Genomic DNA, 26,520 nt, shown 5'->3' with positions numbered 1-26,520 from the left:
TAGAATCATGCAGCACAGAAAGAGGCCATTCGGCCCATCATGCCTGTGCCGGCTCTTTGAAAGAGCTATCGAATCAGTCCCAGTCCCCTGCTCTTTGCCCATAGCCCTGCAAATTTTCCCCTTCAAGTAGTTATCCGATTTTCTTGCACATTTTCATTTTGCGGGTTTTTGTTGGGTTTCCCTGGTCATCGAATTTGCATAAAGCCATGCTCATGATGGTGTGAGATAAAGGAACTTTGTTATCAGCGAACTGTTTACAGAAACGAGCAAAGAGAACAAGATGCCAGGCCAAAATAATTCCTTTATATCTCTCATTCTATATGGCGTGGCTGAAATAGGTCTGAAGTAACAAGCTGAATCCAGATGAAGCCAACTGAATGGTTCATTTGCAAAGTGCTATCTTTAGTTTGGTAATTGCGACTCACCATTTTGGCTGATTTATAATCTTGTCTGCAATATATATATCAATCACTTCTACATCATTCAGTCTGTTTAATACTCCAGAGTCATACACACAGCAGGTTTGAGTTGGATTCAGTCACGAAATCTGAACATTTTAGTTTTTACATATTGCTTAAAATATCAGCATTTCTTTTCCAATCTAAATTATTTTTTTACAATAAATAGCAGCCCGACAATATTCCCTGCTGTACGTCCGCCTTTACTTAAGTGCCCTCCAGCTCCTTTTATATATAATAGTTCTCAAAAATGAACCTATTTATTTCTACAGACATGTGTCTTGTTAATAGAATATATATGATATTATGGAATTAAGTATGTTGTATTAGTTCCCTACTTCTGGTTTATAAATGGCAGTCTATTCATTGTTCATCTTTCTGTGTAGAATTTACCACACAGAAACAGGCCATTGGTCTGTGCCGGTGTTTATGTTCCACGTGGGCCTCCTCCCTACTTCATTTAACACTATCTGCATATCCTTCTATTCCCTTCTCCCTCAAGTACTTAACTAGCTTCACCTTAAAAGCATCTGTGCTATTCGCCACATCGATTCCATGTGGTAGCAAGTTCCACATTCTAACCACTCTCTGGGGAACGAAGATTCTCCTAAATGCTTTATCTAGAGAAATCTATCCCAAGTGAACATTTTTAAGATGTCCTATTCTTTGTGCAAATACAGTAAATATAAAAGAGCATTTTCTATTTTTTTGTATAAGCAGAATACAATGTATAATACAATATATATTCCAATGGTGGAAAATCTACGATAGCCTTAGCAGAGGTATTAAGGGATATAGGGGCAAAGGTAGGTATATGGAGTTAGGTCACAGATCAGCCATGATCTCACTGAATGGCAGAACAGGATCAAAGTGCTAAATGGCCTACTCCTGCTCCTATGTTCCTATGAATGTATTGTACAATTCAGTCCAATCAAACATTTCAATGCCACACAATACTCCTTTACTTTATAACCACCTTCTCTGATTCACCTATTCTTTAGCCTAAAATTATTGATTCTCTCTTCTTTCCAGTGAGATTATAGCTGTAGTTTCTTCTGCATTATATAACACCAGAGAATTCTTTGAATTTGAATGAATTGTGCTCACAAAATGTAGCAGTTTCGCTAGAGAGTACGGGATTGTTCATCTGCTGCACGTTCCAGTTTCCACCAACTAGTCAATATAAGAAATAGGAGCAGGAGTAGGCCATTTGGCCCCTCAAGCCTGCTCCGCCATTTAATAAGATCATGGCTGATCTGATCTTGGGCTCAACTCCATTTACCTGCCCGATCCCCATAACCCTTTATTCCCTTATCGCTCAAAAATTTGTCTATCTCCGCCTTAAATATATTCAATGACCCAGCCTCCACAGCTCTCTGGGGCAGAGAATTCCACAGATTTACGACCCTCTGAGAGAAGAAATTCCTCCTCAGCTCCGTTCTAAATGGGCGACCCCTTATTCTGAGACTATGTCCCCTAGTTTTAGTTTCCTCTATGAGTGGAAATATCCTCTCTGCATCCACCTTGTCAAGCCCCCTCATTATCTTATATGTTTCAATATTCAATGTCTCATTCTAAATTCCAATGAGTATAGGCCCAACCTGCTCAATCTCAAATGAGGGCACCAAGCAGAAGCAAAGAATTTTTCCACCAGCAAGAGGACAGTAATGTTTGGGTGAGTCGCCAAAAGCCACTCTCATACTCCTACTGGTGGCCATTTACATGGTGCCCAGAGCAATGGCCCAGAGCAAGTTGTTTAGTAACCTGTAAGCAGTGAAATTGTGCGTGGAACATAGACAAAAAAAAGCAAGATCCATTTAATTCACCTCCTACCAGTAGTCATGTGATACAGCGATAATGGAGTTGTTGACTAATCATAGCAATCGATCTCTATTTGTTTGTCCACAACAGACCCAGACATGCGGCTAGGAAAACCCCAATGTTGGAGAGCTTTGGGAATCATAGGTCCAACGTCATCTGTTCCTCCCAAGCAAGCTACACTTACGTGTTATGTCTCAAATCACTCATATACTGTCGCAGCGCATTCACCTAATTAGAAGTGTCCAGAACTTTGCAACCTTACCAACGTATATGAAAGAGAGGGGTAAGAATGTGAAACTTGCTATCACATGGACTAGCTGAGGTGACTAGCACGGATGCATCTCAGGGGAAGTTAGTTAGATAAGGACATGGGGAAAAAGAAATAGAAGGATATGCTGATTAGGTTAGATGAAGTAGGGTGGGAGCATAAATATTGGCACAGACGAGTTGGGCCAAATGGCCCGTTTCTGTGCTGTAATTTCTATGTGATTCCATGTAATTATCTATTATATACATTAAAAAACATTTTATATACGGTTTAGGAAAGTCAGACAGCCATTGCTTCTTAAATGTGCTTCAAATCCTGCCGCATTATTCATTAATCAAGGTCTTCCTCCTTCAGGCATATTTTGAAAACACCATATGTAGCATTTCACTTCCAATTAGCTAATTTAATATTTAATTTGACAATCACAGAATTAATGGTTTGAAGACTAAATAAATTGAACTTCTATTCCAACAGAAACTTGCCAGTGATTCCACTGCTCAGCTCAGAAATCAGGAGAAGATCAAGATGCCAATAAAGTGAGTTAACGTTCATTATTTTATCAGGTACTTTTTCTGCATAAAATATTGCTTGAAAGACAAGTGACTAAAGAATAGTCTGTTCCGATTATATAAACTAGATAGACTAGTAATCCATTACCAGTAAAAAACATATATATCAACATCTATCATTTTGTATTGTATTTACTGCAAAGAAAATATTAGAAAGGTGGCAATGCTATTTTCAAGGGCAGTTGTTAATGTTTTCACAGGCCGACTCCTGAAGAGGCAATGCTATGGTCTGATAATGTCGATAACCTGCTGTCTCACAAAGGTAAGCAAAGGTTTAGTCACATTTAACTGCACGGTACATTGGTGGGGAATATATTTATTCTCTATGTCTTGTTAAGGGTATTTTATACATATGTTGTTGAAGAAAATTTTCCTGATCTAAATGGGGGTGTGCAATGTATTTGCTTCATTTCTTTGCTTAAGAATTCATAGCAACACGTTGCTATTAAGAACTAGTTGGTTTATGAACAAAGGTTTAACAATCACACTACACATTACCAGTTCATCCACTAGGCTTACAGCTACATTCCTCATCATGGACGCCCTCCTGTATGGCTCAGAGATGTGGACCATGTACAGTAGACACCTCAAATCACTGGAGAAATACCACCAATGATGTCTCCGCAAGATCCTGCAAATCCCCTGGGAAGATAGACGCACCAACGTCAGTGTTCTCGACCAGGCCAACAACCCCAGTATCGAAGCACGGACCACACTTGACCAGCTCCGTTGGGCGAGCCACATTGTCTGCATGCCCGACACAAGACTCCCAAAGCAAGCACTCTACTCGGAACTCCTACACGGCAAGCGAGCCCCAGGTGGGCAGAGTAAACATTTCAAGGACACCCTCAAAGCCTCCTTGATAAAGTGCAACATCCCCACCGATACCTGGGAATCCCTGGCCAAAGACCGACCTGAGTGGAGGAAGAGCATCCGGGAGGGTGCTGAGCACCTCGAGTCTCATCGCTGAGAGCATGCAGAAACAAGTGCCGGTAGCGGAAGGAGCGTGCGGCAAACCAGACTCCCCGCCTACCCTTTCCTTCAACCAATGTCTGCCACACCTGTGACAGAAACTGTAATTCCCATATTGGACTGTACCGTCACCCGAGAACTCACTTTTAGAGTGGAAGCAAGTCTTCCTCGATTTCGAGGGACTGCCGATAATGATGATGATGGATGACCTAGACCCGACTGACTGGGGTTTTATTGAGTCTTGTGAACATCACATGACTGGCTAAGCCACTCACAATGCAACACCTCTACAAACCTGTGAGTATATATAACATGGTGGACTTCTTCTCCCAGAGCCAACCCCCACCCTCACCGCCCAGCACCATCCTCTTCTCTCGTCCTCCATAGAGAGGCTCCAATATTTATTCCAGCCAGAACAAGAAGCAAAATACTGTGGATGCTGGAATTCTGAAACAGAGCAGATAATGCTGGAAACACTCAACAGGCCTGGTGTGTCAGCTCAGTGGATAGCATACTCTTGCCTCTTTGTCAGAAGGTTGTGGGTTCAAGTCCCACTCCAGGGACTTGAGCACAAAAAATCTAGGCTGACACTCCAGTACAGTGCTGAGGGGGGCACTGCACTGTCAGAGGTGCTGATCTTCAAATGTGATGTTAAACCGATGCTCCGTCTGCTCTCTCAGGTGGACGTAAAAGATCCCATGGCACTATTACGAAGAAGAGCAGGGGAGTTAACCCTGGTGTCCTGGCCAATATTTATCACTCAATCAACTTAACAAAAACAGATTATCTGGTCATTATCACATTGCTGTTTGTGGGAGTTAGCTGTGTGCAAATTGGCTGCTGCGTTTCCTAAATTAGAACAGTGACTACATTTCAAAAGTACTTAATTGACTGTAAAGTGCTTTGATGCGTTCGGTGGTCATGAAAGGCACTATATAAATCCAAGTCTTTTTTTTCAGGCAACATTTGTGGAGAGAGAACAGAGGAGTTAACATCTCCCTTTGTCAGAACTGGAACAGTGGCATTGAAAAACAGGAAGGGGAGGGGAAAATACACAGGAATAAATAAGGACAGACGGACAGGAAAAGACCAGCTTGGTCCATTGAGCCTGTCCCATGAAGTTATATCGCAAATTAACCTCCCCACTCCAATAAAGATCCCCCACATCCACCACCAGCCAGCCAGCAATCTGCTGGAAGAGATGAAAATCTAAAGGAAAAAAAACCCAGGCCAATTTTGAGGAGGGAAAAATCCTGGAAATTGCTCCGGCTCCCAAAGGTGAACAAGCAAGTTCCAGGAGAGGACCACTGTGACTGGAAGACACATTGGCCAATACCCCACCCATCTTTTCTACACTCTGGTGTCAGTCTGATGTCAGTCATAGTTAGGAAATCGTACAAGATCTTTCATTTCTTTGGTTATTCTCACTATGCCTTCTATTGTCTCATGCTAATATCAATTCATTTAGTCAACTCCTGTTTATCGCTTAAAAGACTTGCATTTATATAGCACCTTTCGCGACCACCGGACGTCTCAAAGCGCTTTGCAGCCAATGGAATACTTTTGAAGTGTAGTCACTGTTGTAATGTAGGAAACGCGGCAGCCAATTTGTGCATGGCACAAACAGCAATGTGATAATGACCCGATAATCAGGTTTTTTTCCGTTATGTTGATTGAGGGATAAATATTGGCCGGGACACCGGGGATAACGCTCCTGCCCTTCTTCTAAATAGTGCTATGGGATCTTTTACATCCACTTGAGAGGGCAGACAGGGCCTCGGTTTAACATCTCATCTGAAAGATGGCACCTTCGACAGTGCAGCGCTCCCTCAGCACTGCACTGGAGTTTCACAGCTTTGAGCACTTTACAGTTCTATCTGTTTCTTTTCCTGTGCATGTAGTTGTGTTTCTTTCCCTCCCCCTCCTCTTCCCCTGTTGCTGTTCATCTGTAATATCTTCCATTTTTGATGAAGGGTCCGTACCGGATACGGTAACCTGTCTGTAAGCTCCATTCATTCATTCATCTTTCATTCATTCATTCATAGGCAGTCCCTCAAAATCGAGGAAGACTTGCTTCCATTCTAAAAGTGAGTTCTTAGGTGACTGAACAGTCCAATACGTGAATTACAGTCTGTCACAGGTGGAGGAAAGGGTGGGGTGGGGGGGAGTCTGGTTTGCCGTACGCTCCTTCCGCTGCCTGCGCTTGTTTTCTGCATGCTCTCGGCGACGAGACTCGAGGTGCTCAGCGCCCTCCCGTATGCTCTTCCTCCACTTAGGGCGGTCTTTGGCCAGGGAATCCAAGGTATCAGTGGGAATGTTGCATTTTATCAAGGAGGCTTTAAGGGTGTCCTTGAAACGTTTCCTCTGCCCACCTGGGGTTCGCTTGCCATGTAGGAGTTCCGAGTAGAGCGCTTGCTATCTCCACAGATGCTGCCTGACCTATTGAGTGTATTGATACTATCCAGTGTTTTCCATTCTTGTTTTTGTTACTGCCAGCCATGTTTTTGATGGTCTGCTAAATATTAATTCCTTTTCCTCAGCTGGCCAGGCTGCCTTCAGAAGCTTCCTCAGAAAAGAATTCAGCGAGGAGAACATCGACTTCTGGCTGGCTTGTGAGGCCTACAAAAAAATCAAATCTCCGACAAAACTGGCTTCTAAGGCCAAGAAGATTTATTCTCGATTTATAAAGGTCGAGTCCCCTAAAGAGGTATAGAATATTTTAGTTGTTAATAATAATCCGTGACAAAATTAATTATTATTTGGAAAAGTATGGGCTAATAAATTGAAGTCGGCACAGATTTGTTAAAGACAAACCATGTTTGACTAAGTTGATTGAGTTATTTGATGAAGTAACAGAAAGGGTTGATGAGGGTAGTGTGGTTGATATGTATATGGACTTTCAAAAGGCGTTTGAAAAAGTACCACATAATAGATTTGTTAGCAAGATTAAAACCCATGGGATTAAAGGGACTGTGGCAGCATGGATATAATATTGACTAAGGAACAAAGTAGAAAGTTTTGGTGAACCGTTGTTTTTCAAATTGGAGGGAAGTATACGGTGGTGTTCCCCAGGGATTGGTACTAGGACCACTGCTCTTTTTGATACATATTAATATCCTGGACTTGGGTATACATGGCTTAATTTCAAAGGTTGCAGATGATGAGAAACTCAGAAATGTAGTAAACAATGAGGTGCATAGTAACAAGACTTCAGAAGGACATAGACACACCGGTAAAATGGTCAGACACATGGCAGATGAAATATAACGCAGAGAAGTGTGAAGTGATACATTTTCGTCGAAAAGAAAGATTTGCATTTATATAGCGCCTTTCACGACCACCGGACGTCTCAAAGCGCTTTACAGCCAATTAAATACTTTTGGAGTGTAGTCATTGTTGTAATGTGGGAAACGCAGCAGCCAACTTGCGCACAAACTCCCACAAACAACAATGTGATAATGACCAGATAATCTGTTTTTGTTATGTTGATTGAGGGATAGATATTTGCAGGACACCGGGGATAGCTCCCCTGCTCTTCTTCGAAATAGTGCCATGGGATCCTTTACGTCCACCTGAGGGCAGACGCAGCCTCGGTTTAACGTCTCATCCAAAAGACGGCACCTCCGACAGTGCAGCATTCCCTCAGCACTGCACTGGAGTGTCAGCCTAGATTTATGTGCTCAAGTTCCTGAAGTGGGACTTCAACCCACAACCTTCTGAATTGAATGAGGAGAGGCAAATAGTACAATTTTCAAGGGGGTGCAGGAATAAAGAGAACTGGGGGTGCATGTACACAAATCTTTGAAGGTGGCAGGTCAAGTTGAGAAGGCTGTTAAAAAGGCATATGGGATACTAGGCTTTATTAATAGAGGAATAGAGTACAACTAATATGGCAGGGGGATGGGAACCAATGCAGGGAGATAGAGGGAAACAAAAAGGAGGCAAAAACAAAAGACAGAAAGGAGATGAGGAAAAGTGGAGGGCAGAGAAACCCAAGGCAAAGAACAAAAAGGGCCATTGTACAGCAAAATTCTAAAAGGACAGAGGGTGTTAAAAAAACAAGCCTAAAGGCTTTGTGTCTTAATGCAAGGAGTATCCGCAATAAGGTGGATGAATTAACTGTGCAAATAGATGTTAACAAATATGATGTGATTGGGATTACGGAGACGTGGCTCCAGGATGATCAGGGCTGGGAACTCAACATCCAGGGGTATTCAACATTCAGGAAGGATAGAATAAAAGGAAAAGGAGGTGGGGTAGCATTGCTGGTTAAGGAGGAGATTAAGGCAATAGTTAGGAAGGACATTAGCTTGGATGATGTGGAATCTATATGGGTAGAGCTGCAGAACACCAAAGGGCAAAAAACGTTAGTGGGAGTTGTGTACAGACCTCCAAACAGTAGTAGTGATGTTGGGGAGGGCATCAAACAGGAAATTAGGGGTGCGTGCAATAAAGGTGCAGCAGTTATAATGGGTGACTTTAATATGCACATAGATTGGGCTAACCAAACTGGAAGCAATACGGTGGAGGAGGATTTTCTGGAGTGCATAAGGGATGGTTTTTTAGACCAATATGTCGAGGAACCAACTAGGGGGGAGGCCATCTTAGACTGGGTGTTATGTAATGAGAGAGGATTAATTAGCAATCTCGTTGTGCGAGGCCCCTTGGGGAAGAGTGACCATAATATGGTGGAATTCTGCATTGGGATGGAGAATGAAACAGTTAATTCAGAGACCATGGTCCAGAACTTAAAGAAGGCTAACTTTGAAGGTATGAGGCGTGAATTGGCTGGGATGGATTGGCGAATGATACTTAAGGGGTTGACTGTGGATGGGCAATGGCAGACATTTAGAGACCGCATGGATGAGCTACAACAATTGTACATTCCTGTCTGGCATAAAAATAAAAAAGGGAAGGTGGCTCAACCGTGGCTATCAAGGGAAATCAGGGATAGTATTAAAGCCAAGGAAGTGGCATACAAATTGGCCAGAAATAGCAGCGAACCTGGGGACTGGGAGAAATTTAGAACTCAGCAGAGGAGGACAAAGGGTTTGATTAGGGCAGGGAAAATGGAGTATGAGAAGAAGCTTGCAGGGAACATTAAGACGGATTGCAAAAGTTTCTATAAATATGTAAAGAGAAAAAGGTTAGTAAAGACAAACGTAGGTCCTCTGCAGTCAGAATCAGGGGAAGTCATAACGGGGAACAAAGAAATGGCGGACCAATTGAACAAGTACTTTGGTTCGGTATTCACGAAGGAGGACACGAACAACCTTCCGGTTATAAAAGGGGTCGGGGGGTCTAGTAAGGAGGAGGAACTGAGGGAAATCCTTATTAGCCGGGAAATTGTGTTGGGGAAATTGATGGGATTGAAGGCCGATAAATCCCCAGGGCCTGATGGACTGCATCCCAGAGTACTTAAGGAGGTGGCCTTGGAAATAGTGGATGCGTTGACAGTCATTTTCCAACATTCCATTGACTCTGGATCAGTTCCTATGGAGTGGAGGGTAGCCAATGTAACCCCACTTTTTAAAAAAGGAGGGAGAGAGAAAACAGGGAATTATAGACCGGTCAGCCTGACATCGGTAGTGGGTAAAATGATGGAATCAATTATTAAGGATGTCATAGCAGTGCATTTGGAAAGAGGTGACATGATAGGTCCAAGTCAGCATGGATTTGTGAAAGGGAAATCATGCTTGACAAATCTTCTAGAATTTTTTGAGGATGTTTCCAGTAGAGTGGATAAGGGAGAACCAGTTGATGTGGTATATTTGGACTTTCAGAAGGCGTTCGACAAGGTCCCACACAAGAGATTGATGTGCAAAGTTAGAGCACATGGGATTGGGGGTAGTGTACTGACATGGATTGAGAACTGGTTGTCAGACAGGAAGCAAAGAGTAGGAGTAAATGGGTACTTTTCAGAATGGCAGGCAGTGACTAGTGGGGTGCCGCAAGGTTCTGTGCTGGGGCCCCAGCTGTTTACACTGTACATTAATGATTTAGATGAGGGGATTAAATGTAGTATCTCCAAATTTGCGGATGACACTAAGTTGGGTGGCAGTGTGAGCTGCGAGGAGGATGCTGTGAGGCTGCAGAGCGACTTGGATAGGTTAGGTGAGTGGGCAAATGCATGGCAGATGAAGTATAATGTGGATAAATGTGAGGTTATCCACTTTGGTGGTAAAAACAGAGAGACAGACTATTATCTGAATGGTGACAGATTAGGAAAAGGGGAGGTGCAAAGAGACCTGGGTGTCATGGTACATCAGTCATTGAAGGTTGGCATGCAGGTGCAGCAGGCGGTTAAGAAAGCAAATGGCATGTTGGTCTTCATAGCAAGGGGATTTGAGTACAGGGGTAGGGAGGTGTTGCTACAGTTGTACAGGGCATTGGTGAGGCCACACCTGGAGTATTGTGTACAGTTTTGGTCTCCTAACCTGAGGAAGGACATTCTTGCTATTGAGGGAGTGCAGCGAAGGTTCACCAGACTGATTCCCGGGATGGCGGGACTGACCTATCAAGAAAGACTGGATCAACTGGGCTTGTATTCACTGGAGTTCAGAAGAATGAGAGGGGACCTCATAGAAACATATAAAATTCTGACGGGGTTAGACAGGTTAGATGCAGGAAGAATGTTCCCAATGTTGGGGAAGTCCAGAACCAGAGGTCACAGTCTAAGGATAAGGGGTAAGCCATTTAGGACCGAGATGCGGAGGAACTTCTTCACCCAGAGAGTGGTGAACCTGTGGAATTCTCTACCACAGAAAGTTGTTGAGGCCAATTCACTAAATATATTCAAAAATGAGTTAGATGAGGTCCTTACTACTAGGGGGATCAAGGGGTATGGCGAGAAAGCAGGAATGGGGTACTGAAGTTAAATGTTCAGCCATGAACTCATTGAATGGCCTACTCCTGCACCTATTTTCTATGTTTCTAAAAGCAAGTAAGTTTTGCTAAACCGTTCTAAAACACAGGTTAGGCCTCAGCTGGAGTATTGTGTTCAATTCTGGGCACCACACTTTAGGGAGGATGTCAAGGCCTTGGAGAGGGTGGAGAAGAGATTTACTAAAATGGTAGCAGGGATGAAGGATTTCCTCAATTATGCTTAGAGATTGGTGAAGCTGGGGTTGTTCTCCTCAGAGCAGAGAAGGTTAAAAGGAGATTTGACAGAAGTGTTCAAAATCATGAATGGTTTTGATAGAGAAAGTCAGAAGAAACTGTTTCCCGTGGCAGAAATGTCAGTAACCAGAGGAGACAGAGTTAAGGTGACTGGAAAAAGAACCAGAGGCGAGATGAGGAGACATTTGTTTACGCAGCGAGTTGTTGTGATCTGGAATGCACTGCCTGAAAGCGTGGTGGATGCAGATTCAATAGTAGCATTCAAAAGGGAAATGGATAAATACTTGAAAAAATTTACAGGTCTTTTTTTTATTTGTTCCTGGGATGCGGGCATCACTGGCAAGGCCAGCAATTATTGCCCATCCCTGATTGGGCCTTGAGAAGGTGGTGGTGAGCCGCCTTCTTGAACAGTTGCAGTCTCTGTGGTGAAGGTACTCCCACAGTGCTGTTAGAGAAGGAGTTCCAGGATTTTGACCCGGCGACGATGAAGGAACAACAATATAGTTCCAAGTCAGGATGGTATGTGACTTGGAGGGGAACGTGCAGATGACGGTGCTCCCATGCACCTGCTGCCCTTGACCTTCTAGATGGTAGAGGTCGCAAGTTTGGGAGATGCTGCTGAAGAAGCTATGGTGAGTTGCTGCAGTGCATCTTGTGGATGGTGCACACTGCAGCCACGGTATGTCGGTGGTGGAGGGAGCGAATGTTGAAGGTGGTGAATGCGGTGTCAATCAAGCCAGCTGCTTCATCCTGAATGGTGTCAAGCTTCTTGAGTGTTGTTAGAGCTGCACTCATCCAGGCAAATGGAGAGTGTTCCATCACACTCCTAACTTGTGCCTTGTAGATGGTGGAAAAGCTTTGGGGAGTCAGGAGGTGAAACACACGCTGCAGTATACCCACCCTCTGACCTGTTCTGGTTGCTACAGTATTTGTGTGGCTGGTCCAGTTAAGTTTCATATCAATGGTTACCTCCAGGATGTTGATGGTGGGGGATTCGGTGATGGTAATGCAGTTGAATGTCCTGGGAAAGTGGTTAGATTCTCGTTTGTTGGAGATGGTCATTGCTTGGCACTTGTGTCGCACGAATGTTACTTGCCACTTATCAGACCAAGTCTGAATGTTGTCCAGGGCTTGCTGCATACGAACATGGACAGCTCCATTATCTGAGGAGTTGTGAGTGGCACTGAACACTGTGCAGTCATCAGCGAACATCCACATTTCTGACACTATGATGGAGAGAAGGTCATTGATGAAGCAGCTGATGGGCCTTGGACACTGCCCTGAGGAACTCCTGCAGCAATGTCCTGGGGCTGAGATGATTGACAACCAACCACCACAACCATCTTCCTTTGTGCTCGGTATGACTCCAGCCAGTGGAGCATATTCCCCTCGATTTCCATTGACTTCAGTTTTACTAGGACTCCTTGATGCCACATTCAGTAAAATGCTCCCTTGATGACAAGGGCAGTCACTCTCACCTCACCTCTGGAATTCAAAACTTTTGTCCATGTTTGGACCAAGGCTGTAATGAGGTCTGGGGCCGAGTGGTCCTGGCAGAACCCAAACTGGGCAGTGTTGCGTAAGTGCTGCGAGACAGCACTGTCAACAACACCTTCTACACTTTGCTGATGATTGAAAGTAGGCTGATGGGGCGGTAATTGGACTGATTGGATTTGTCCTGCTTTTTGTGGATAGGACATACCTGGGCAGTTGTCCACATTGTCGAATAGATGCCAGTATTGTAGCTGTACTTGAAATCGAGGAAGACTTGCTTCCATTCTAAAAGTGAGTTCTTAGGTGACTGTACAGTCCAATGCAGGAACTACAGTCTCTGTCACAGGTGGGACAGACAGTCGTTGAAGGAAAGGGTGGGTGGAGATTCTGGTTTGCCGCACGCTCCTTCCGCTGCCTGCGCTTGTTTTCTGCATGCTCTTGACGACAAGACTCGAGGTGCTCAACGCCCTCCCGGATGCTCTTCCTCCACTTAGGGTGGTCTTGGGCCAGGGACTCCCAGGTGTCGGTGGGGATGTTGCACTTAATCAAGGAGGCTTTGAGGGTGTCCTTGAAACGTTTCCTCTGCCCACCTGGGGCTTGCTTGCCGTGTAGGTGTTCCAAGTAGAGCGCTTGCTTTGGAAGTCTGGTGTCAGGCATGTGAACAATGTGGCCCGCCCAACAGAGCTCGTCGAGTGTGGTCAGTGCTTCGATGCTGGGGATGTTGGCTTGATCGAGAACACTGACGTTGGTGCGTCTGTCCTCCCAGGGCATTTTCAGGATCTTGCAGAGACATCGTTGGTGGTATTTCTCCAGCGATTTGAGGTGTCTACTGTATATGGTCCATGTCTCTGAGCCATACAGGAGTGCGGGTATCAATGCGATGTTCCACCTCACATTCAACAAGCTCCCCACTGGAGTGGAACTAAACTATCGAACCAATGGGAACCTGTTCAACCTTCATCACCTCCAGGCCAGATCCAAGACCGTCCCATCCTCTATCGTCGAACTACAGTACGCGGACGATGCTTGCGTCTGCGCGCATTCAGAGGCTGAACTCCAAGTCATCATCAACATCTTCACCGAGGTGTACGAAAGCATGGGCCTTACACTAAACATCCATAAGACAAAGGTCCTCCACCAACCTGACCCCGCCACACAGCACTGCCCCCCTGGTCATCAAGATCCACGGCGCAGCCCTGGACAACGTGGACGACTTTCAATAGCTCAGGAGCTTATTATCGGCAAGGGCAGACATCGACGACAAGGTTCAACAGCGCCTCCAGTGCGCCAGCGCAGCCTTCGGCCACCCGAGGAAAAGAGTGTTCAAAGATCAGGCCCTCAGATCTGCCACCAAGCTCATGGTCTACAGAGCTGTAGTGATACCTGTCCTCCTGCGAAATGTGACATGTTGTGCAGATGAATCACTAAGTAATAATCAACTGCAATGAGTTATTTCTCTATTCCTGCAGCTGACGTTCTCTTTCCTACACTGTGGGATTATCACTAACACCTACAGAGTAAAACCAAATCAGTATCTAAGTAGGAAATAATTCATAAGAAGTGCCATAGTCTGCATCAATGTTTATTTGCAAGCAATTGTTTAAATGTTACTGTAATACTTTTTCCTTACAGTGTCAGCTGTGACTCAGTGGTTAGCAGCACTCTGAGACTCCTCTGAGTCGGAAGTATTGTGTTCATAGTCTCGCCGCACCTCCACCACGATCTCTCACTGCTCCTCCACCCTGATCATTCACTGTACCTCACCTCTGCTGTACCTGGGCCCCGCCAAAGTTCCTGCCCATGCTCCAAGGCTTTCTTTCTCTCGTCTCTCCTTAAATGCATCTATACTATTAAAGAACACCCAAGACTGCACTTTAACAGGAATTCACACCCAGTGGAGTGTGAAAGTGGATGTACAAGTATCCACAGACTAAGGGGGTTGTGGGTTGTGTTCACAGGGAGATGCAGTGACTTGGAACAAGCGTAAGAGGGCACAGACTTACTTGGAATCAGTGGGAGTGGGCGAGCTCCACCGCCAGATGGTAATGGAGGAGGTTCTCGGTGAGTGGAGATGGTGAAATGCGAAGCAATCCGCTGCCGAGAAGCTGCATTGGGCACTTGTCTTCTTCCTTCTCAAGCTCGACCGCCTGGGCCATCGGCCTTGTAAGCGACAACGGATCTTGCTTCACCAGTATGGAGTTTCAAGAGTTCATGAAACTCAATGGTATTAAGCATGTGAGGTCAGCACCATTCAAACCCGCATCCAATGGACAAGCAGAGCGTGCGGCCCAAACCATCAAGCAGAGTATGAAACGTGTAACTCAAGGTTCACTGCAAACTCGCTTGTCACGCATATTGCTTAGTTTCAGGACAAGACCCCATACTCTTACTGGGGTCTCTCCTGCTGAACTATTGATGAAGAGGGGCCTCAAGACCAGGCTCTCGTCCAACCCGACTTGAATAATCGTGTTGAATACAGACGCCCAAGTCAGCAAGGGTATCATGATCGCTCTACTGTGTCACGCGACATTTCTATCAATTGTCCTGTGTATGTACAGAATTATGGTCAAGGTCCCAAATGGATCACTGGTACTGTTACGGCCAAGGAGGGTAACAGAGTGATTATCGTTAAGCTCAAGAATGGGCAGACATGCAGGAAACATGTTGATCAGATAAAGCTGCGCCACACGGATGAACCGGAACAATCTGAGGAAGACACAATCAGTGACCAACCAACCTACCCTCAGTCATCAGAGGACTCCACTGTCATCACTGAATCTGGACTTTCAATCACTGACATGGTCAATGAATCTGGACATTCAATCCCTGATGTGGTCATTGCCACTCCCATCAGATCGGCTACCCAGCTCCCAGTCATAACAGACTCAGAAGGCTCGCCCAAGGCTGGAGTTGAACTAAGGTGTTCAACTCGGGAGCAGAAAGCTCTGGACCGTCTCAACTTGTAAAATGACCGTTACTAATATCTTAAGGGGGGATATTGTCATGTATGTATGCTTGGGTTTACTAGCCACCAGGTGGCGCCACTGTCGGAGGTTATTGGGCTATGCGCAAGGGTGTGCGGCCCAGGTATAAAAGGCCAGTCACCTTGTAATGTGATCACTTTGGGCCCTACTAAAGTAGAGCCAATTTTGTACCTGTTCGGAGTTTACAGTATTCAGTCTTTTGAGTTATTACGTACACAATAGGGTGTGTCTTCTGCTTTTACCCAATAAAGTTCCTTATTTTAGAAGCTTCCTGTGTTTGAGTCCAGTGATGGGTTTTATCTTCCAGGCAGTCTGGACTTAATAGCTCTCTATTGTTCTGGTAACTCATCCAGGCAATCACTGATTGATGAGGTCACCTTGCCTAACAATGGACTCCTTAGCCCACCTCCTGCCTTATGTTGGCCATTGTCATTCCAGACTCCCTGCCCATCATTCTAAGTCTAACATGGAGCCACACCTGAGCCCCTCCCACAGACTTCTTTCAGCTTTCTTTCTGTGGTGAGAAAAAATTAAATGCAATGTCCAGACAGTGTCCAATAAATCCTTGGGACTTTGATGCTTCCAGTCCTTACACCCTCTCTCCTGTTTCCGCTAGGCCTCGTGACTGAGGTTATTTTTTGTGCTTAAAAAAAAATATCCGGGTCAGAGAAGCGGAGAGAGATCGTGGCGGAGATGTGGCGAATGATTGTGGCGGAGGTGTGACAAATGACAGGGGCAGAGGAACGGCGAGAGATCGGGACCCACGAGCGACGTGATTGGGGCCCAGGAGAGGCGAGAATTCAGGGCCCAGGAGAGGTGTGGGCCCAGGGGCAGCACGGGCCAGCCCACACTGTGATATGTGTGCGTACTAGGTCTGTGCAGCAGAGCAGGTCTCCAGTCATCTTGGTTAACCCTTGCCACTGGACCAAGATTTAGCTCTGTCACGCCCGCATGGTGGCTGGTGTGCAACGGCCACCACACATTAAAAAAATACACACACAGGCATCTTCCACCCTTCAAGATGTCGTTCGGGACCTGGAATATTAGGTCCTTCACTGAAACACCTCTGAACCCATCCCTTTTTGGCGTGGAAGCAAGTCATCCTCGACAGGAGGGGCCGCCTAAGAAGATCATACTCTATTTATTCGATAGAGCTCACTGGACAGGCATTAGGACCCTGCGGGAGCTATTCACAAGTGCTGTATTCATGCTTGTTCATGCCGGTTTGGGACACCATTTTGGGTTGAATAAAGCACACGGTTTAAATTACTTTTCTCCTGGCTCAGTCTGTCAGTTATTTACGCGTACACAACAAGAAGGATGTGGGTCGAGCCTCACTCCCGGAACATGAGCGGAAAAATCTAGGCTGACACTCCAGTACAGGACTGAGGGAGTGCTGCACTGTCAGAGATGCCGTCTTTCGGATGAGCCCTGTCTGCCCTCTCAAGTGGGAGTAAAAGATTCCATAGCACTATTTCAAAGAAGATCGGGGGAGTAATCACCAGTATCCTGGCCAATATTTATCCCTCAATCAGCATAACAAAAACAGATTATCTGGTCATTATCACATTGCAGTTTGTGGGAGCTTGCTTGTGTACAAATTGACTGTCCGTTTCCTACATTTCAACAGTGACTACACTCCAAAAGTACTTCATTGGCTGTAAAGCACTTGGGGACGTCCAATGGTCATGAAAGGTGCTATATAAATGCAAGTCTTCCTTTCTTTTTTAAGCCTCCAGGATAATTTCATTTAATGATTAATTTTGAGTCCCGATTGAGTTCAGAGGGCGGGGAGGTGGGGGATTGAAATTGGTCCACGTTGTGACCATTTTGTGGAGAAAAAATGGTGGTGGGGTCGGTGGGGAAAGAGGTCCAGATATGGAGCCCATTTCTGTGCCAAAACAGCCATATTGGTTCAAGCGTCACTGGTATCATCCTAAAATAGGCATTAGGTCTGCCCTGAGTGGAGCAGCATCGGGCTTAGCCCACTCAGGATTACGTGCTCAACATGCAACCTAACCAGCGTTTCTGAACGAGACCACTGGGGGTCGTCACTAGAAATGTATATTTTTATAATACTTACATTAATGTGTAGCCAGGAGGAGCAGGAGTAATCGTCTCGGCCCCACAGCCTGCCCTGCTGCTGGTCCGCTCCCGATCACCTCTCCTGCTCATTCCCCTTCCCGGACCTCCCTGAGGGCCACAGCCAGCATTATTACAACATTACAACAGTGACTACACTCCAAAAGTACATCATTCGCTGAAAAGCGCTTTGAGACATCCGGTGGTCGTGAAAGGTGCTATATAAATGCAAGTCTTTCTTTCTTTAAGAACATAAGAAATAGGAGCAGGAGTAGGCCCTACAGCCCATCGAGCCTGCTCTGCCAATCATCATCATCCAATAATCATTCAATAAGATCATGGCTGATAATCGACCTCAACTCCATTTTCCCATCCGATCTCCATATCCTTTGATTCCCCCTTTCTATTATAGTAGCCCGACATTCATCCGAGCTTCACCAGCGAGCAGCCTGGGTCACGCGATAGGCATCCGCAGCTCCCCCAGTCTTATCAAGATGGGACGTGAGGCCCAATATCGATTGGACATACCAACAGGCAATATCGATAGGCCTACCTGTTCCAGATCATGTTCTTGCGCCCAGTTCAGGTCACCCTGATAGCTCGGTGCTGACATCTTGCCTCAAGGTGAGAACACAAGGGTGATTAACAATGCCATGTGTTAAGTCCTGACTCTAATGTACTGACTTACACGAGACACATGCTGAAGTCAAGGTCACTCAGGACCTGCATCTTTAATTCCAGCTCTCCAGGTCACGCACTTGCCTGAGACCTCCCTTTATATACCTCAGTGGGACAGGTATGGAGTGTCTCCTGCAAGTGCACCCCTGGTGGTAAGGTATGCTTATTGTTACAGGTCATATCCAATTACAGTCACGTATAGCATGGTAAGATACAGTTATATACAGTAATGTGAGATACATGAAATCACCCTCCTCCAAGGTCTTATTGCCTTTATAGATTCAGTCTCTCAGGTGGTCTGCGCTCTCGCGTGGAGTGTCTAAGTTGTGGTTCAGTTGTTTGTCTTGGTGCCTGTTTTTTGTTCAGTGTGATTGCTGGTATCTCGCCTGGGCTGTCTGTTGAGACTGCCCTTTCCTCAGGTCTGTCTGTCCACCAGGTGTGGTGTGAGTTCCACATTGTATTCTGCCTCTGGTTCTTCAGTGTTATCAGTGAATCTACTTTTTACTTGGTCTACATGCCTCCGGCAGGTTTGGCCATTGTCCATTTGTACAACCAGTAGCCTGTTTCCCTCTTTGTCTGTTACTGTCCCTGCAAGCCAGTTGGGACCGGCCATAGTTTAGCACAAACACTTTGTCCCCTATCTCATTCCACCTCCCCCTCGAATTTCGGTCATGGTACTCGGTTAGCTTTTGACGCTTAGCCTCAACAATTTCATGCATGTCTGGGAGGATTAACGAGAGCCTGGTCTTTAAGGTTTGTTTCATCAATAGTTGCGCGGGAGGAACCCCAGTCAACGAATGTGGACGAGATCTGTATGCTAGCAGCAGTCGCGACAGGTGGCTCTGCAGCGTGGGACCTTGGATTCTGAGCATGCCTTGTTTAATGATCTGCAGTGCTCGCTCCGCCTGGCCATTAGAGGCCAGCTTGAAAGGTGCCGTCTTAACGTGATTTATACTGTGGTCAACTATAAAATCGTGAAATTCTGCACTTGTGAAGCACGGACCGTTATCACTGACCAAGATGTCAGGAATGCCGTGCGTTGCAAACATGGTTCTAAGGCCCTCCACAGTGGTGGAGGTGGTGCTCGAGTTTAACATGGTGCACTCAATCCATTTTGAAAATGCATCAACGACTACGAGGAACATTTTGCCCATGAATGGGCCCGCATAGTCTACATGCACCCGCGACCACGGTTTGGTGGGCCAGGGCCAGGGGCTTAAGGGGGCCTCCCTGGGGGCATTACTGAGTTGGGCATAAATGGTGCACCGACGGACGCAGAGCTCCAAGTCCGCGTCAATGCCAGGCCACCAGACATGAGATCTGGCTATGGCCTTCATAAGGACGATCCCCGGGTGCTTGTGATGGAGCTCCCGGACAAACGCCTCCCTGCCTCGTAAGGGCATAACTACTCAGCTGCCCCACATCAAGCAGTCTGCCTGTAGTGAGAGTTCATGCATGCGCCTATGGAAGGGTTTGACCTCCTCGGGGCAGGCATCGCGAGCCTCTGCCCAGTCACCGGTTAAAACGCATCTTTTAACTAGAGATAACGTGGGGTCGCTGGTCGTCCAGGCTCTGATTTGGCGAGCCGTCGTGGGCGAACCTGTGGATTCAAAGGCATTGATTGCCATGACCATCTCACAGTCCTGTTCGTCGGACCCTTCGGTGGTCACCAGGGATAGCCTGCTAAGCGCGTCGGCACAGTTGTCTGTGCCTGGTCTGTGCCTTATTGTGTAGTCGTAAGCCGCCAGCATGAGTGCCCACCGCTGAATGCGTGCCGAGGCGTTGGTGTTGATTGCCTTGCACTTGGATAGTAGAGACGTGAGGGGTTTGTGGTCGGTTTCCAATGCAAACTTGGCCCCGAAAAGGTATTGGTGCATCTTTTTGACACCATACACGCATGCGAGCGCCTCCTTCTCAACCATACCGTACCCGCGCTCCACCCGCGAAAGTGACCTGGAGGCATAAGCAACGGGTTGCAATTTACCCACATCGTTGACGTGCTGTAAAACGTACCCGACCCCGTACACTGACGCATCACACGTAAGGACTAACTTTTTACCGGGGTCAAAAAAGGCTACAACACTCTTGGAACATAGAAGGTTGCGTGCCTTATTGAAGGCGCGTTCTTGGGCGTCCCCCCAAAACCAATGGCACCCCTTTCTGAGTAGCATGTGGAGAGACTCCAGCAGCGTGCTCAAGTTCTGCATAAAGTTCCCAAAGTAATTGAGTAGCCCGAGAAAGGCGCGCAGTTTAGAGACATTCCAGGGCATGGGTGCCAGGCGAATCGCTTCGGTTTTGGATTCGGTTGAGCGGATTCCAACAGCGGCAATCCTTCTGCCCAAAAATTCAACCTCAGGCGCAAGAAACAGACACTTGGATTTCTTAACTCTTAGGCCTACCCGATCCAATCGACTTAGTACTTCCTCAAGATTGCGGAGATGAGAGTCGGTGTCCCTGCCCGTGATGAGTATGTCATCTTGAAACACAACCGTCCCCGGGATGGACTTGAGCAGACTCTCCATGTTGCGCTGGAATATAGCAGCTGCCAACCTGATGCCGAATGGGCATCGATTGTACACAAAAAGGCCTCGATGTGTGTTGATGGTGGTGAGTAGCTTAGACTCTTCGGTCAGTTCTTGCGTCATATACGCAGATGTGAGGTCAAGTTTCGAGAAAAGTTTTCATCCAGCCAATGTGGCAAATAGGTCCTCCGCTCTTGGCAGCGGGTATTGGTCCTGTAGGGAGACTCTGTTTATGGTAGACTTGCAATATCAGGCTTCATGACGGGGACGATGGGGCTTGCCCAGTCGCTGAATTCCACGGGAGAAATTATGCCTTCCCGCAGAAGCCGGTCCAGTTCGTTTTCAATCTTTTCCCTCATCACATAAGGCACAGCTCTAGCCTTGTGATGGACCGGTCTGGCATTCTGTGTGATGTAGATTCTAACTTTAGCCCCTTTGAAGGTGCCTACACCTGGCTGAAAGAGATGTTCAAAACGGCTTAAAACTGTTGAGCAGAAGGTCCGTTCCTCTGACGACATGGCGCGAACATCATCCCATTTCAAATTAAGTTCTGCTAGCCAGCTTCTCCCAACAGGGCTGGGAGATCTCCGGGGACAATCCACAGGGGAAGTCGGTTTACTGTCCCTTTGTGTGTGACTGAGAGCATGGCGCTGCCAAGGACTGGGACGATTTCTTTAGTATAGGTCCTTAGTTTGGTGTCGATCTTTGTGAGTTTTGGTCTGCTGCTTTTGTGGGACCACAGCTGTTCAAATTGTTGAACGCTCATGAGGGATTAACTGACCCCCGTGTCCAGTTCCATGTTGACGGGTATCCCGTTGAGTAGAATCCTCATCATAATTGGAGGTGTCTTGGTGTAAGAACAGTGGACATTGATCGTGTTAACCCGCTGTACCTCGGCATCCCGTGCACTGTTCCAACCGTCTTCTGGTCCGCTTTCCGACTCTTACGATTCGTATACCAGCCGAGCTGCTGTTTTTCTGCACATGCGAACCAGATGCCCTGTGTTGTTGCAGTTTCTGCAAACAGCATGCTGAAATCGACACACCCTGGTTGAGTGCCTTCCCCCACATCTCCAACACAGACCCGTTTCCATTGTTTCCAAAGGATGAGCTGTGTCTGGCTGATCTTCCTTGAGCTTCTCTCAATCTGTTGTTGATTGCTCGCATTGTGGATTGATGAGGTGTGATCGGCCATTCATGTGGCCCTTGATTTTGATGGCTTCTGGCGCCACTGTCTGCTGTTGAAGGCCTGCTCTCCTGCCTTTGTCTGTGTGTGGGGGTAGCGGTTTGTTTCACAATGTGAACCCCTTGTTCCGATGCCTCGTTGGTTGTCGTACCCGAAGTATAGATCAGCCTCGTTTCTTCTTCTCCTGCTAAGAACGTCTGTGTGATCAGTGCTGCTGCCTCTAGAGTCAAGTTCTTAGTCTCTATAAGCTTTCGGAATATGCCTGCGTGGCCTATTCCTTCAATAAAAAAGTCTCTCAGTACTTCTCTCCTTAGTTCATCGGGTGCACTCGATCCATTTTGAAAGTGCATCAACGACTACGAGGAACATTTTGCCCATAAATGGGCCCGCCTAGTCTGCATGCACCCGCGACCACGGTTTGGTTGGCCAGGGCCAGGGGCTTAGGGGGACCTCCCTAGGGGCATTACTGAGTTGGGCATAAATGGTGCACCGACGGACGCAGTGCTCCAAGTCCGCATCAATACCAGGCCACCAGACATGAGATCTGGCTATGGCCTTCATAAGGACGATCCCCGGGTGCTCGTGATGGAGCTCCCGGACAAACGCCTCCCTGCCTCGTAAGGGCATAACTACTCGGCTGCCCCACATCAAGCAGTCTGCCTGTAGTGAGAGTTCATGCATGCGCCTATGGAAGGGTGTGACCTCCTCGGGGCAGGCATTGCGAGCCTCTGCCCAGTCACCGGTTAAAACGCATCTTTTAACTCGAGATAACGTGGGGTCGCTGGTTGTCCAGGCTCTGATTTGGCAAGCCGTCATGGGCGAACCTGTGGATTCAAAGGCATTGATTGCCATGACCATCTCACAGTCCTGTTCGTCGGATCCAATCCTCGTCGCCGCTGTTAAGTCCTGACTCTAATGTACTGACTTACACGAGACACATGCTGAAGTCAAGGTCACTCATGACCTGCACCTTTAATTCCAGCTCTGCAGGTTCTGCACTTGCCTGAGATCTCCCCTTATATACCTCAGTGGGACAGGTATGGAGTGTCTCCTGCAAGTACACCCCCGGTGGTAAGGTATGCTTATTGTTACAGGTCATATCCAGTTACAGTCATGTATAGCATGGTAAGATACAGTTATATACAGTAATGTGAGATATATGACACCATGTTCCAGCGGGTGGGAGGCAGTGCGGGGTGGGAGACAGGGGCTGCAACAGTGTGGCTCCTACATTCTGACCCATGCTCCCTGGGAGTGCAGCTCCCTGCTGAGAGCTCAGGCTCACGGAATCAGCCCTCTCCCCTTTGATATACGTTGCCAAGAACAAGGGGAAGTTTTCATTTGAACGGGTGCCTATCGGGACCAGGAAACCCCGCAATAGAAATTGGCCAGAGTACTGCCGCAGGAAAATGTTCAGCTTTTGTACGCTGTACAGCATACGCATGATTAAAACTTTAATCATCTAGGCCTTTAAATAATAAAGGAACTTTTGCTTTCTATTTAAATCTGCCAAGTTTTATTGATGACCGGGTGGTGATATACAGCTTGCAGGTGTAATTATTGGCTGTTCGGTTTTAGTGTAGCGGTGGAGGTCCTATGGATATACTCGACAACAGAGGTTGGGGTGGTCCTAGACCTGGCCTAGAGATGGCAAGGGTTGAACAGGTTCACGCTGGTTTTGTAGTTTAGATCCACTCCAGCGGGGAGCTTGTTGACTGTGTGGTGGAGCATGGCAGCGAGAAAGATTGAGAAGAGGGTTGGAGCGATGACGCAGCCCTGTTTGACCCCGGTCTGGACGTGGATTGGGTCTGTGATGGATTTGTTGGTAAGGATCACGGCCTGCATGTATTCGTGGACAGGCGGAGGATGGTGATGAACTTTTGGGGAATCCGAAATGGAGAAGGACGCTCCATAGACCCTTGCGGTTGACAGTGTCAAAGGCCTTTGTAAAGTCAAAGAAGGCCATGTACAAAGGCTGGCGCTGTTCCCTGCATTTTTCCTGTAGCTGTTGCGCTGCAAAAATCATGTCCATTGTGCCCCGGAGGGAATGAAATCCGCACTGTGCCACGGGAAGAAAACGGTTGAGGAGGACTCTAGCAACAACTTTCCCAGTGGCTGATAGCAGGGAGATTCCTCTGTAGTTACCGCAGTCGGACTTGTCCCGTTTTTTAAAGATCGTCGACTACAGTACACGGATGACACCTGCGTTTGCGCACATACAGAGGCTGAACTCCAGGACATAGTTGACATATTTACTGAGGCATACGAAAGCATGGGCTTTACGCTAAACATGCGTAAGACAAAGGTCCTCCACCAGCCTGTCCTCACCGCACAGCACTGCTCCCCAGTCATCAAGATCCACGGCGTGGCCCTGGACACCGTGGACCACTTCCTATATCTCGGGAGCTTCCTATCAACAAGAGCAGGTATCGACGACGAGATCCAGCATCACCTCCAGTGCGTCAGTGCAGCCTTCGGCTGCCTGTGGAAAAAAGTGTTTGAAGGCCAGGCCCTCAAAACTGCCACCAAGCTCATGGTCTACATGGCTGTAGTAATACCTGCCCTCCTGTATGGCTCAGAGACATGGACCATGTATAGCAGACACCTCAAGTTGCTGGAGAAATATCACCAACGATGTCTCCGCAAGATCCTACAAATCCCCTGGGAGGACAGACACACCAACATTAGCGTCCTTGTCCAGACTAACATCCCCAGCATTGAAGCACTGACCACACTTGATCAGCTCACGAGACTCCCAAAACAAGCGCTCTACTCTGAGCTCCTTCAAGGCAAACGAGCCAAAGCTGGGCATGGGAAACGCTACAAGGACATTCTCAAAGCCTCCCTGATAAAGTGCGACATCCCCCGACAGCTGGGAGTCCCTGGCCCTCAACTGCCCTAAGTGGAGGAAGTGCATCCGGGAGGGCACTGAGCACCTCGAGTCTCAACGCCGAGAGCAAGTAGAAATCAAGCGCAGGCAGCGGAAAGAGCGTGCGGTAAACCAGTCCCACCCACCCCTTCCCTCAACGACTATCTGTCCCACCTGTGACAGAGTTTGTGGCTCTCGTCTTGGACTGTTCAGCCACCAAAGAACTCACTTCAGGAGTGGTAGCAAGTCTTCCTCGATTCCGAGGGGCTGCCTATGATGATGAGAAGGATGGATATACTGGTGAAGGGCAGGGAAGAGCACAAGAGAGAATTGAATGAGAAAGAGACACTTGTCCCTGGAAATCTGCTGCTCAGGAAGGCTATCACAGCCAAGTCTGGTGCCCATATATGAAAAGGGTTATAATAAGCAGTCCCTCGTCAGGGTCAGTTATAACATCCATACCTTCGCCAATTAGGGTTGCCAACTCGGATTGAATGTATTCCTGAAGATTTCATCACATGACCTCTTATCTCCAATCGCTGCGCCCAGTTAAACAGCCTTTTTTTTAAATTCTTCTCCAATATTTTAATAACTAATAAACCAAAGTGAAAAATACACTATTTTTTTTAATGCCACCGATGATTTGTCCTCCTGGGTTGCTCACAGCAGCGTCCTGGAGATGATTCTTTAATTCCTGGAGACTCCAGGGCAATCTGGGAGGGTTGGCAATACTATCACCAAGGCTCAGACCGACAACGCCTTGGGTTGACCCTTGACCCTTCCTGCTTTGTGTGGTTCAGTACCGCACAACGCGCACATTTATCTATTAAGTCGTATGAACATACCAAAAGACACCCTCAGGAAGCCCTGGATCTAATCAGCAGAAACAGCAAGGAAATATAGCTCAAATGCTGATCATTGAAATATCTTTGGTTTCTTTCTCACAGATTAACATTGATTTTACGACACGAGAGAATATTATCAAAAACATCGGTGAGCCGACCCACTCCAGCTTTGACCCGGCACAAAAAATAATCTACTGCCTGATGGCAAAAGACTGTTACCCCAGGTTCCTGAGATCGGATGGCTACCTGGAACTGGTAAAGAAGGCAGACAACACTCAACAGAATTGAAGCCATTCGTCTCCTGACATTATATAGAACGAGCAGTGGGTAATCAGTCCAGAGCAGTAGTTAGTTACCAACTGGACACTGAGAATATTGTAAGCATTGTATGGATTGTTCAAGCTGGATCAGAAATAATTAACGACAAAAGTGAGAAAATAAATGTTCGCGTATGTTTAAACTCCTCAAATCTTAAAGAAAAATGCTCCCAGCGCATTTAGTTTCTTAGTTATTGTCAGAAAATTTTAATGTGCCCATGTAACTCTCCAAGACTGATCTCGACCCAGAACTGTAGACTGGTAAACCTTGCTGTTACTAATGTTGTGCAGGAACTCCCCAAAGTAGTTCTCCTTATTTGGGATCAAGATTTGCGCT

The 26,520-nt window shown here is 46.8% G+C and overlaps 1 protein-coding gene across 1 annotated transcript; it reads left to right on the top strand.

Moving 5' to 3' along the window:
* The first annotated feature begins 2,073 nt into the window (after positions 1 to 2,073).
* LOC139269159 (regulator of G-protein signaling 21-like) lies at positions 2,074 to 26,154 on the top strand. The gene is made up of 5 exons (XM_070888259.1): positions 2,074 to 2,133; positions 3,022 to 3,083; positions 3,317 to 3,378; positions 6,629 to 6,795; positions 25,969 to 26,154. Exons 1-5 carry the CDS (start codon positions 2,074 to 2,076, stop codon positions 26,152 to 26,154), a joined length of 537 nt encoding a protein of 178 aa, XP_070744360.1.
* Positions 26,155 to 26,520: the final 366 nt, after the last annotated feature.

Source organism: Pristiophorus japonicus, chromosome 8 (genome assembly GCF_044704955.1).
Source record: "Pristiophorus japonicus isolate sPriJap1 chromosome 8, sPriJap1.hap1, whole genome shotgun sequence".
Taxonomy (NCBI): domain Eukaryota; kingdom Metazoa; phylum Chordata; class Chondrichthyes; family Pristiophoridae; genus Pristiophorus; species Pristiophorus japonicus.
This window is presented reverse-complemented; position numbering and strand designations above follow the sequence as displayed.

Coding starts and splice junctions, on each gene's coding strand:
- LOC139269159 (XM_070888259.1), top strand. CDS start 2,074: ATGAGGGCACCAAGCAGAAGCAAAGAATTTTTCCACCAGCAAGAGGAC. Junction 2,134..3,021: donor AAGAGGACAGTAATGTTTGG/GTGAGTCGCCAA, acceptor CTATTCCAACAG/AAACTTGCCAGTGATTCCAC. Junction 6,796..25,968: donor AGGTCGAGTCCCCTAAAGAG/GTATAGAATATT, acceptor TCTTTCTCACAG/ATTAACATTGATTTTACGAC.